Source organism: Callithrix jacchus, chromosome 2, assembly GCF_049354715.1.
Source record: "Callithrix jacchus isolate 240 chromosome 2, calJac240_pri, whole genome shotgun sequence".
NCBI lineage: Eukaryota > Metazoa > Chordata > Mammalia > Primates > Cebidae > Callithrix > Callithrix jacchus.
Window position 1 is genome coordinate 53,104,259 of NC_133503.1, and position 12,481 is coordinate 53,116,739.

Here is a 12,481-nt window from a genome sequence, read left to right on the forward strand (position 1 = left end):
ACACACTGGGGTCTGTTGGTGGGAAATAAGGGAGGGACAGAGGAGGGTTGGGAGTTGGGGAGAGATAGCATGGGGAGAAATGCCAGATATAGGTGATGGGGAGGAAGGCAGCACATCACACTGCCAAGTGTGTACCTATGCAACAATCTTGCATGTTCTTCACATGCACCCCAAAACCTGAAACGCAATAAAAATAAATAAATATATTGGCACATTCACAGTCAAGTTGGGAAAATGACTTCTTTTGTAATACAGTTTTTTAAACAGTTTGATGTTCTGGAGTGAACTCCCCTCTCCCTTAAAAAATATGATGCCTTATCAGATTCAATATGGGAGAACTTGGCATGAGCCCCTCTCCCCTTGGGACTGTTACATTAAAACTTATCAGACTCCCATAGGCAAGTTACCAAGTTATGGATCTCAACTACTGGGCTTCAAAAATAAATATACATTCAAAAGTTCGACAGAAACCAGGGCTATCCTCTGTCTAGCAGGGCTATCCTCTGTCAGCTGCTTCTCCAAACACAGAAAGCTCAGACTCTGCTCTGTCATCCTGCAACAGGATGACACCGTGTAGCCTTCGTGCTAATCTCTGAAGACCTGCCCTAGAGGGACCTCACCTGTTACATGTATCTCCACTGTGTTGGTTAAGCCAGCTTCCCTCTAAAACCGCTTGTACAAAGGTACATCTCAAATTTTAACTAGACTTACTCTCCACTAATTTACACTCTCCACAGAGATCTGCTCCTATCCTAACTGAGCAACTACATTTTTAATAATTTTGGAACTCACTTACTATATGGTTAACTTACCTCTTCTATAGAGTACATTCTCTGTGAGATTTATTCTCATTATTCTGCCCCTCTTTTTTTTTTTTTTTTTTTTTTTTTTGAGACGAAGTTTCGCTCTTGTTATCCAGGCTGGAGTGCAATGGTGTGGTCTGTGCTCACCGCAACCTCTGCCTCCTGTGTTCAGGCAATTCTCCTGCCTCAGCCTCCTGAGTAGCTGGGGTTACAGGCACGCGCCACCATGCCCAGCTAATTTTTTTTGTATTTTTAGTAGAGACAGGGTTTCACCATGTTGACCAGGATGGTCTCAATCTCTTGACCTCATGATCCACCACCTCAGCCTCCCAAAGTGCTGGGATTACAGGTGTGAGCCACCACGCCCGGCCCTCTGCCCCTCTTTAAGCACGATGAAGCTAAAACATTTTTTTTCCATGGCAATAACCTATGTGATTTGTAAAATCGTACTTTATCTATTTCCACTATACACAACAGCTTTAGAACTAGCTGGAGAGCACAGAATGGCTAATGTATACAGAAAGAAACAAATGTGGTACTGACAAGTAGAAACAGATGATGGTTTCACTCAATTTGCAGTTTCTGTAACTGCTCTTATAAGGGTAGGTCAGTCAGATTCTTAAATGTCTGAAAAGTTCAACATTGACTTGTGAGGGTGAAGTGATGGCTGTAATCTACCTTCCTTTACTTTTAGCTCAAAGGACAAATGAGTTAAAAAAAATTGAGTTTTTTTTTTTTAATTGACTTTAGGACTCGATTGGGGAAATGATAATTAAACATGAAGGGCCTTTCAGATTTGGCTAGATGACACAATAACAGGGAAGGATGGGTCTCAAGTTAAGTAGGGAGGAACGAATGAACCAGTGCTTGAGGAACATCAAGGATATAGTTAGAAAGCCACTTACCAGTGGGCAAGTTTTCAAAATTCTCCTCATATAGTTGCCAGAAGTCTTTATGACATGTTAACTAAGAGGCTTATTATTTTTAGAATTTCCTCATTTCTCAAATACTTTTTAAGTCTTTTATGAAAAAAGACATCATGTTTTGTTAAAAGATAATAAAAGATCTTAGTCTCTGGCATTTGTGAAATATCACACTTGTTGATGGCCACTGTGGGTACAATTTTATTCCGGGTTTTTCTAACCTGAAGAATTCCAGTTTAAAATTGAGAACACTTCTAGAAATACCGAAAAAAAAGGCTATTTCTCAGATGGAGACACCAATAGCAACTACCGATAAAATAGCTCTCCCACAGAAAGGTCTTTCATTAAAAACAAGTACTAAAGATAGCATCTTTTTTCAGCAGTAAGAAACCATGAAATCTTGTTATGTGATAATAGGATTGAAAAATTTATATTTGTACACCTAGCACTGATTTCAGATTTGTAGTAATGCCATCTATACAAATTACAATTTCACATTTCAGAGGCCTGTCAACCTGGATATCTATGCTTTAAAAAAAAAACTATCAAAAGCAAGTAAGGAAAATATAGCTTGCCTTTAATACATTTCTAAGATATTATGTAAAGGAAAAGAAAAATTCTTTCATAGAGGTTTCTACTTCTTTTAATCACAGCCTTTAAAAACCTCAATAGTAGGAAAATAAGCATTTACCCTAGTAACACCTGAATATTTTACCTATTAAGGTGTTAAGTGAATTGGAAAGGCATATATTAATTAGTAGTAAATCTTAGACACTAAAAATTTTAAAGGAAAATAGTGCCAAAGTGTAGCTGTTACCCAAAACTACACTGTAGCTACCCCAAATAAAATAATGAAGCACATACCATCCAAAAATCATCACCATAATCCAGTACATTCCTGGCTCTTAACAAAATTTTGCTACTCAGTATCAGCTTGAATCAATCCGTTATATTGCTTTGTTCTGGGCCCACTAGAAATGTAATTTATGCTACTAGGCTACCTCCCCAGTGCTCTGCAAACCGCAGCACAGCATCCAACCAGATGAGGTGAGGTCAGACTCCACCCTCTCTTTTTTTTTTTAGACGCAGTCTTGCTTTGTCGCCCAGACTGGAGTGCAGTTGTGCAATCTCAGCCCACTCCAACCTCCTCTTCCCAAGTTCAAGCGATTCTCCTGCCTCAGCCTCCAGAGTAGCTGGGACTACAGGCACCCACCACGATGCCAGCTAATTTTTGTATTTTTTTTTTCTTTTGACATGATGTCTCCCTCTGTCGCCAGGCTGGAGTGTAGTGGCAGGATCTCTGCTCACTGCAACCTCCGCCTCCCAGGTTCAAGCAATTCTCCTGCCTCAGCCTCCCAAGTAGCTGGGATTACAGGCCCCCGCCACCACATCCAGCTAATTTTTTGTATTGTTATTAGAGTTGGGGTTTCACCATGTTGGCCAGGCTGGTCTCCAGCTCCTGACCTCGTGATTCTCCCACCTTGGCCTCCCAAAGTGCTGTGATTACAAGCGTGAACCACTGCACCTGGCCAGGCCCCACCATTCTTATGGTAAGTCTTATCTACCTTGCAACTGGGATCCTTCCTGAGAAGGGTGTGCCTTACTCATTTCCAAATTCTCCTCCTCTCCTCCTCCCACCTCTGCCCAGCCTTTGGCTTCCCTCTAAGAAGGTGATGTTCATAAGGGTCTGCAACGAATTTTCCTTCTTCCAGAGAAAAAGACTTCCAAATTGTGTGCCCCAGGAGTGAAATGGGATGAGAAGAGAATGAGGTGGAGTAGGGCAAGATTCCTCGGACTTAACTACCTGACTGCAACCAGAAATAAAATGAAAAGTAAAAACATCTGACCTGCAGCTTCCTTCCAGGAGCTGGAATGAGCCCCAGATCCCTGATGGAGATTTCTGAGTTTCTAGAATTCCACCACTGGTTCTTGGAACGTTTTTGTTTGTTTTGAGATGGAGTTTTGCTCTTGTTGCCCAGGCTGGAGTGCAATGGCTCAATCTCAGCCCACCGCAACCTCCACCTCCCAGGTTCAAGTGATTTTCCTGTGTCAGCATCCCAAGTAGCTGGGATTACAGGCATGCACCACCACGCCTGGCTAATTTCGTATTTTGAGTAGAGATGGGGTTTCTCCATGTTGGTCAGACTGGTCTCCAACTCCCGACCTCAGGTGATCTGCCTGCCTCGGCCTCCCAAAGTGCTGGGATTACAGGCGTGAGCCACCACATCTGACCAGTCCTTGGAATTTAATCACAGTTACAGTCAACAAATTCTTCTTGAGGGACAAGTACACCTCCAGGAAACGGCTTTGAGGAAGCCAGTTTTAAAAAACAAAACTTAAAAGCATTAAAGTCTCTATAATAAAATAATGCAATCTCTATTATTTTATTAAATATCAAGTTCCGAGAAGAGTAAAAGAAAATAAACACACCACATCACTGCTTGCTCTGGCAATTACCTTTATGGTCTTGGAAGCCCAGACACCAGTATTTATTTCCAGCACAAACCAAAGCACACTCACCACATGCATAAATGCAAACAATACGTCTTTCCTAATTGCTCTGGGAACTCTTGCTGCTTGAAGAATGCATGAATTTCTAGATTATTCACCAGAAAGACAGAAGTTAATCCACCAGATGGAAATTTCAGATTCTTCTTTTGGTTTGGTTGTTTCTCCATGTTTGTAGAGATCGGGGGCACTTGCGGTCAGGCTTGTCTTGAACTCCTGACCTCAAGTGATCCCCCTGTCTCAGCCTCCCAAAGCCCTGGGATTACAGGTGTGAGTAGCCTCAGCCAGCCTCCAGATTTTTTGCTTTACACTAAACAGCCAAACGAAGAACTGGAAACCTGTGGATGTTCTTACACCTGTTTCTGTGTAACAGTTTAACAGTCTATAAGATGAAGGCACACATGGGCACACCCATCCCTGCCTCAACGAATCCCTTCTGATCCTTCCTATAGTCTGTCTTTCTTCATCCTTCTATCCTCACCTATCTCTTTTTCTTGGTAACTTTATCTTCACAAATCACGATACAGCAGACTTTTTTATTTTCCATAGGCCCTGAATTTACTTTTGTCATCTCTTTTTGGTTAGAGACAGAGGGAGAAAGAGAGAGAAAAACTCCCCACTTGACCTGTTCCATCTCCTAGATCAGCTCAGGTCTCCCAGGAACTCTTCAGGAAGGAGCTCAGCCTACATTTAGAGCTTAAAAGGAGCTAATAACCACTATGAAAATGGCACAAGAAATCCTCACTGCTTCACAGTGCCCTTCCTTCCATGGTATTGTGTGGCCAAGAAGTACACTTCTGATGATTCTTTCCTGCTGGCTTCCGGTTTGATGATCCTTATGCTCTGGAATTCTCTGACAGTCTCCTCTGTAACTGACAGCTTTGACTTCCAGCCCATGTTTTACAAAGGAATGTTCCCCCAGGGTGGAGGATGTCTGAGGTCATGCCCAGAAGGGACAGGCACAGGCTAATGAGCCTGTCGGGATCTAGGTCCCTGACCCCTGTGGCATTGGGCACCATGTCGCTCAGAATCACATCTGCTCTCCCGCCAGGAAGCAGTTCTAGGATTCTCTGTGAGGTTCTTGGGTCAGTCACATCAGCAGGACACAGAAAAGTTGCTCCTTCCAGGGGGAATATGTGAAGAAGATCCACCCCAAGCACAAAGCCAACAGGAGAGCTGAGATCTAAGGAAGAAATGGTGAATGTGTTATTTATTTATACCCTGAATCTTTTCACAAAAATACAGTACATGCTACAAAGTGATGAAATAAAAATAAAATGTCAACCAAGGCAAAGAGCTAATGTGCAAATAAATGAACACAGGCCTTATCTCACTATCTACATCCTATAAAGACACAGTTGGGGAGGTGGCTGCTCTTAACACCTGAGAAGCTGAGGCCTAGACAGGAAGTGACTATCCTAGAGTCAGCATCAGTGATGGGCAGACCTGTGCCAGATGCTAGGACTTCTGATTCCAAATCTGCTATCATTTCAGTACCCAAGGCCAGATCCTAGGACTTCTGATTCCAAATCTGCTATCATTTCACTACCCAGGGCTCACTCTCTATGAAAGGGTTCTTATCTCTGAGTGGTCTTTTTTATAAACTAAAATGGAAAATAGACCAGGTGCAGTGGCTCACACCTGTAATCCCAGCACTTTGGGATGCTGAGGTGGGCAGATCACCTGAGGTCAGGAGTTCGAGACCAGCCTGGCAAACATGGTGAAACCCCATCTCTACTAAAAATACAAAAATTAGTCAGGCTTGGTGGCACATGCCTGTAATGTGCAGGAGAATCACTGGAACCCAGGAGGCGGAGGTTGCAGTAAGCCAAGATGGTGCCACTGCAATCTAGTCTGAGTGACAGAGAAAGACACCATCTCAAAAAAAAAAAAAAAGAAAGAAAGAAAGAAAAGAAAATAATATACTAGTACATAAAGTGCCTCTGGATTAAATCAATAAATCCATTATCCAGCTTAATCCAATTGCTTTCAATGTAGGAACTAATGGAAACAAGTCAAGAGATGGGGAAAATTAACAGATACAAAATAATGTACAAAAACTGATACTGGCTGGGTGTACTGGTTCACACTAATAAATCCCAGCACTTTTTGAGGCTGAGAGGACTGCTTGAGTCCAGGAGTTCCAGTCCAGCCTTGGCAACATAGTGACATCCTGTCTCTACAAAATACATAAAAATTAGCTGGGTCTGGTGCCGTATGCCTATAGTCTCAGCTACTCAGGAAATCCAGCTAAAATGAGGCACAAGATGTCCCATTTTCCTGGGCTGAAGATTGAGGGTTTTCACCTTTGAAAAATAAGGTACTCTTCAAAATACGTGGACTTCCAATGTTTAAGCCAGAAATGAAACACGAACCCTTCCGTTCCCCTTACCATTGGAACAGCCTTTCTGTTAAGCAGACTGAACAAGAAAATCTGTGGCTGTGCCCTTAGTTTATCAACTCTGACGTTTCTCAACAGAACTACGCCACTCCTCAGTGGAGGCGACTGAAGAGATAAGGGCATTGAGCTTGTGAAGTGGGGCTTTGAATGTAGGTTCAGAGGGAGAAGGGGGGAGTAGACACTGAGATCAGTTATGGGCAAAAAGTCTTGTTTTAGGTAGGCGAAGCAATGGCATCTTTTTAGTTTTATAATGGGTATTACCGAAATATCAGCAAGTTGGCCAGGCATGGTGGCTCATGCCTGTAATCCCAGCACTTTGGGAGTCTGAGGTAGACAGATCACAAGGTCAGGAGTTCAAGACCAGCCTGGCCAAGAAGGTGTAACGCTGTCTCTACTAAAAATACAAAAAAAAAAAAAAAAATTTGCTGGGCGAGATGGCACGGTCCTACAATCCCAGCTACTCAGGAGACTGAGGCAGAGAACTGCTTAAACCTGGGAGGTAGAGGTTGCAGTGAGCTGAAATTGTGCCACTGCACTCCAGCATGGACAACAGAGTGAGACTCTGTCTCAAAAAACAAATAAACATCAGCTTTTTGTGTGTGTGTGAGACAGGGTCTCACTCCATTGCCTGGCCTCAGCTCACTGCTGCCTCAACTTCCCCAGGGTCAAGCGACTCCTCCCACCTCAGCCTCCCAAGTAGCTGGGATGACAGGCACATGCCACAACACATGGCTAATTTTTTTTTGTAGAGAGAGGGTTTCATCATGTTGTCCAGGCTGGTCTCGAACTCCTGACCTCAGGTGATCCTTCCACCTCAGCCTCCAAAAGTGTTGGGATTACAGGCATGAGCCACCGCACCTGGCCTCATCCCTCACTTTTTGCTCCTGTAACATCCCACATGTTACAACCTTCGGAAGTTTCCATCGAAGGCGGCTTTGGCCGCATGCTTGTGACTTACAGGAGGAAAAGAACAGGCAGATCACCCCACGTGCTCTGCTCCTGTCACTTCCTCCTACAAGGCAAACTTTCTTGCTTCATCTCAAGAGCACTTAGGGGAACAGAAACCATGGAAATCAGTTACTCGGAGGACTCCAGAGTGATAAGCTCAGCAATAAGAAAAGGAACTGACATTTCCAACACAAACTTACTCATTTAGACAATAATTGTTGAGCTAAAAAAACAAGAAAAGGGCTGCTCAGGGCACAGTGGCTCATGCCTGTAATCCCAGCACCTTGGGAGGCTGAGGTGGGCGGATCACTTGAGGTCAGGAGTTCAAGACCAGCCTTGCCAACATGACAAAACCCTGTCTCTACTAAAAATACAAAAATTAGCTGGAAATCAATTGAACTCAGGAGATGGAGACTGCAGTGAGCCAAGATCACGCCATTGCACTCCAGCCTGGACAACAGAGTGAGACTGTATCCCAAAAAAAAAAAAGGAAAGGAAAAAGGGGCGAGGGCTGTTCAAAACCCCGAAGAGGCATATCCTGGCCTAAGTACGGGCAGGGACCACCCAGGAGATGCAGGTAGACACCAAGCGTTCATGGCAAACCTACAGCAAACCAGCAGTGAGGCTGACTTGCAGATCCAGGGGGCCAGCATTCCAGGTCTGCACTGTCAACAAATCACAAAACTCTTGAGCCTCAGTTTTCTCACCAATAAATGGGTACCAGTATCCCCACTGTAGGGTATCTGGGAACGCTCTGGGTGGACTGTCTTACCCTGTTCAAATGCCAGTGCATGTAGGTACCCTGGCTTGACAGCAGGAAACATCAGTGGCAAAGATATTCACCACAGCACACGCATCCCAGCAAAAAGCCACAAGCAACCTTGATGCCCACGGTGAGGGAACTGGTAAAGAACCTAACGTACAAGCATATCATGGAACAGGATGTAACTGTTCCCAATGATGACAGTTTCTTAAGTTGTATGGGTGGCTGGTTGATCTCATTATTCAGGGGAATCTTTTTATATAGAAAATCTTACTCAAAACCCTAAGATACAAACAGATGAAAACTGTCTCAGCTTCACCCAGAGTGGAGAATCCATAGCCTTGGCCACAAAGCCTCCTCTAGGCTCCAGAGGCAGCAGCCCCAGTGGGGTCACCAGGAAGCCCTAAGGCTTACAGGACTTGGAAAGCTCTGGAGTCGATTCAGCTGTGCTGTTGGGGAGAGAGGTCAATATATCATTAAGAGAGGCCAGGCACAGTGGCTCACACCTGTAATCCCAGCACTTTGGGAGGCCGAGGTGGGCAGATCGCCTGAGGTCAAGAGCTCAAGACCAGCATGGCCAATATGATGAAACCCCATCTTGACTAAAAAAAAAAAAAAAAAAAAAAAATTAGCTGGCTGTGGTGGCAGGTGCCTGTAATCCCACGTACTCTGGAGGCTGAGGCCGGAGAATCATTTGAACCCGGGATGCAGAGGCTGCAGTGAGGCGGGATCATGCCACGGCATCCAGCCTCAGCTACGAGCAAGACTCCATCTTGGGGAAGGGGAACAAAAATATATATATGTGTGTATTATTAAGCAAAAATAGCTCCAGTAAGGCTGAAAATTAGCAATAAGAGTATGACCCGACATTGCTTTTAAACACATGAGGGATCTATGCAAACATAGGCCTGGAAGGACATACACCGGCGTGCTGGAGCCATTACCTCCTAAAGGAGGTATCATGTGAGGTCATCTCCATTTTCACTGCACCTTTCTACCTTGTCTTTCAGTTTGAAAATGGCAGGATCCTGTTTTTATCATTACCATTACCAAACCACCAACTCGGAAGTGGGTGCTTTCAGAAAAGGGCTCAACCATCCCATATCCACTGGCAGAGGCAGCTTGCCTGTGCCCACTCAGCCTCAGGGTAGCCAGAAGGTGCCAACAGCCATGCAGAGTTCCCACCTGTGCCTGTGGCACTGACCTTTCGCACCGCCACCTGACTCCACGCCCCAGGAGCTGCCCCACAGTCTAACACCCGAAGGCCAGGCCGCAGAATCTGATGCCTCTCATTCATCTCCAGGAGCTTGAAGGTGCTTCGACACCGATAACTCTCCACCTTCGCAGCCTTCACAAATGGGTCCCTAAGATGCCGAGTCAGCCACAGGTGCTCAGCACCTGTCTGATTCTTGCAGTGACTCCTGGCAGTGTGGAACCCTTTACGCTGAAAGGAAGCACACACCAGCTTCAAGAACCTGGTAGGAGAGAAGAGAAGCAGGCAGGTTGGCAATCACACAGATCAGCAGGTCATGAGCTGGGAGAGCCCTCGGTTCAACTCTTTCATTTCTAGAGATGAGGCACCAAGACCCAGGAGGGGAGGTGAACTGACAAAGCAATACAGTCAGAAAGCAGGCATTGCAGGCCGAACTGTGTCCCCACAAAATTCATGTATTGATGTCCTAACCCCCAGTACCTCAGAATACAAGTGTATTCGGAGACAGGGCCCTTAAAGAGATGATCAAGTTAAAACAAGGTCATATTGGTAGGCCCTATTCCAACAGGACTAATGTCTGTATACAAAGAGATTAGGGGCCGGGCATAGTGGCTCACGTCTATAATCCCACCACTTAGGGAGGCCAAGGCAGGTCTTGGATCATCTGAGGTCAGGATTTCAAGACCAGCCTGGCCAACATGGTGAAATCTTGTCTCAGCTAAAATTAAAAATTTACAGGCATGGTGGCGGACGGCTGTACTCCCAGCTACTCGGGAGGCTGAGGCAAGGGAATCACCTAAAACCAGGAGGCGGAGGTTGCGGTGAGCCGAGATCATGCCATTGCACTCCAGCCTGGGTAACAAGAGCAAAACTCCGTCTCAAAAAAAATAATAAAGAAAAAAAAAGAAAAAAAAAAAAGAAAAAAAAATAATAATAATAATAAAGAAACTAATTCATTAAAGTAATATTCTTTTCTCATCTGGCAAAAAACCTTCATTGGGCTATGAGAGACTGCAAGAAAACCTCCTAAGGACAGGTCCTTGCCTGAGTTACCTAGTTCCAGGGCTTTGGCAGCTGGCACAGAGGATCTGGCCTGTCCCATTTTTTTTTTTTTTTTTTTCTTGAGACTAGGTCTCGCTCTATAGCCCAGGCTAGAGTGTAGTAGCAAGGTCATGGCTCAACACAGACTCAAAGTCCTGGGCTCAAACAGTCCTCCCACCTACATGTCTTAAATAAAATTGAACTAAACCCGTGTGAATTGCTGAAGGACAATTTCCAAGATTCTCTGGACAAGCTGTGCTGTAACAATTTATTCATAGCCCACAATAGCTAATCAGGTGAAAGCTATACACACCTCCCCTGTTTAACTCTGAGAACAACCTCACCAAGTAAGTTCTATGCCCTTTTTTCTTTTTTTTTGGAGACAGAGTCTCACTCTGTCACCCAGGCTAGAGTGCAGTGGTAGCTCACTGCAACCTCCAACTCCCACGTTCAAGCAATTCTCCTGTCCCAGTTTCCCAAGTAGCTGGGATTACAGGCACCCACCACCACATCCATCTAATTTTTGAATTTTCAGCATAGATGGGTTTCACCATGTTGCCCAGGCTGGTCTCAAACTCCTGATCTCAGGTGATCCACCCACCTCGACGTCCCAAAGTCCTGGGATTACAGGTGTTGAGCCACTGTACGTGGCCATTTTTCTTTTTTTTTTTTTTTTAGACAAGGTTTTGCTGCCACCCAGGCTGGAGTGCAGTGGCACAATCACAGCTGACTGCAGCCACAACCTCTGGAGCTCAAGAGAACCTCCCACCTCAGCCTCTTGAGTAGCTGGGACTACAGGTGTGTACCACCACTTCTGGCGTATTTTTCTATTTTCAGTAGAGATAGTGTTTCACCCTGCTGGCCAAGCTGGTCTCCAACTCCTGACCTCAGGCGATCCGCCCACCTCGGTCTCCCAAAGTGCTGGGATTGCAGACATGAACCACCTCACCCGGCCACTTTTTGGTTGTTTGGTTTTTAATAGGCAGAGTTTTGCTATCACCCAAGCTGGAGTGCAGTGTCAAAATCGCAGCTGATTGCTGCCATAACCTCTGGGTCTCAAGTGAACCTCCCACCACCTCAGCCTCGTGAGTAGCTGAGACTACAGATATGCACCACCATGCCTGGGCTTTTTTTATTTTATTTTTAAAAACTTTTTTTAGAGATGGCATCTCACTATATTCCCTAGGCTGGTCTCGAACTCCTAAGCTCAAACGATCCTCCCGCCTCAGACTCCCAAAGTGCGGGGATGACAGGTGTGAGCCACCAAGCCCGGTCTCCATGTCCATCTTTCTAATAAAAAAAAAAAAAAAAAGTTACTACCCCCATGGCTCCAAAACCAAAGCTTCTAGCTTCTGCAACACCAAAGTGTGCCAACCAGCCAGGACGCACTGACTGGTGACCATGAGTCGTTGTCTTCACTAGGCTGAAGAGGTCTCCCGGGAGAACGGCACAGGCTGGTCCAAGGGGCGAGAGCATACTCGACAGCCCCGGAAACGTGGGCAGTGGAGCTACCCGGCTCATGAAAGGAAGCCCCCGGCGCAGCCCCGGGCGCCTCGGATCTGGGCCCCGGCGCTGCTCCCGCACCTGGACTCGGCCCCCACCGCCTCGGCCTCCCCACGGCTCCGCCGACCCTTGGAGATCTGAGGATGCCCTCCTCCCAGGAATCTGAGACCCGGAGCCCCGGCCTCGCTCCTGTCGCGCTCGCTCAGTGCAGCGACAGTGCCCAGCGCTTGGGATCCAGACCTGAGGCCAGGACGGAGGAAGATGACGGGGCGGACCCACAACCACTCCCGCCTCCTGCACGCACGCCACCGGCACCCCTCTCACCCCGCCATGGGTAGCCCCCGCGCCTGCAGCAAGCCGCCGGAAATGCCTCACCTC

General features: G+C 45.9%; 1 protein-coding gene across 1 annotated transcript; it reads right to left on the minus strand.

Moving 5' to 3' along the window:
* Positions 1-4,090: 4,090 nt before the first annotated feature.
* Positions 4,091-12,481, minus strand: LOC118150627 (rRNA methyltransferase 2, mitochondrial). The gene is given in 4 exon segments (XM_035289153.3): positions 4,091-5,088; positions 5,091-5,417; positions 9,532-9,821; positions 12,428-12,481. Coding segments are annotated over 4 exon segments (738 nt in total). The 5' UTR covers positions 12,436-12,481; the 3' UTR covers positions 4,091-4,975.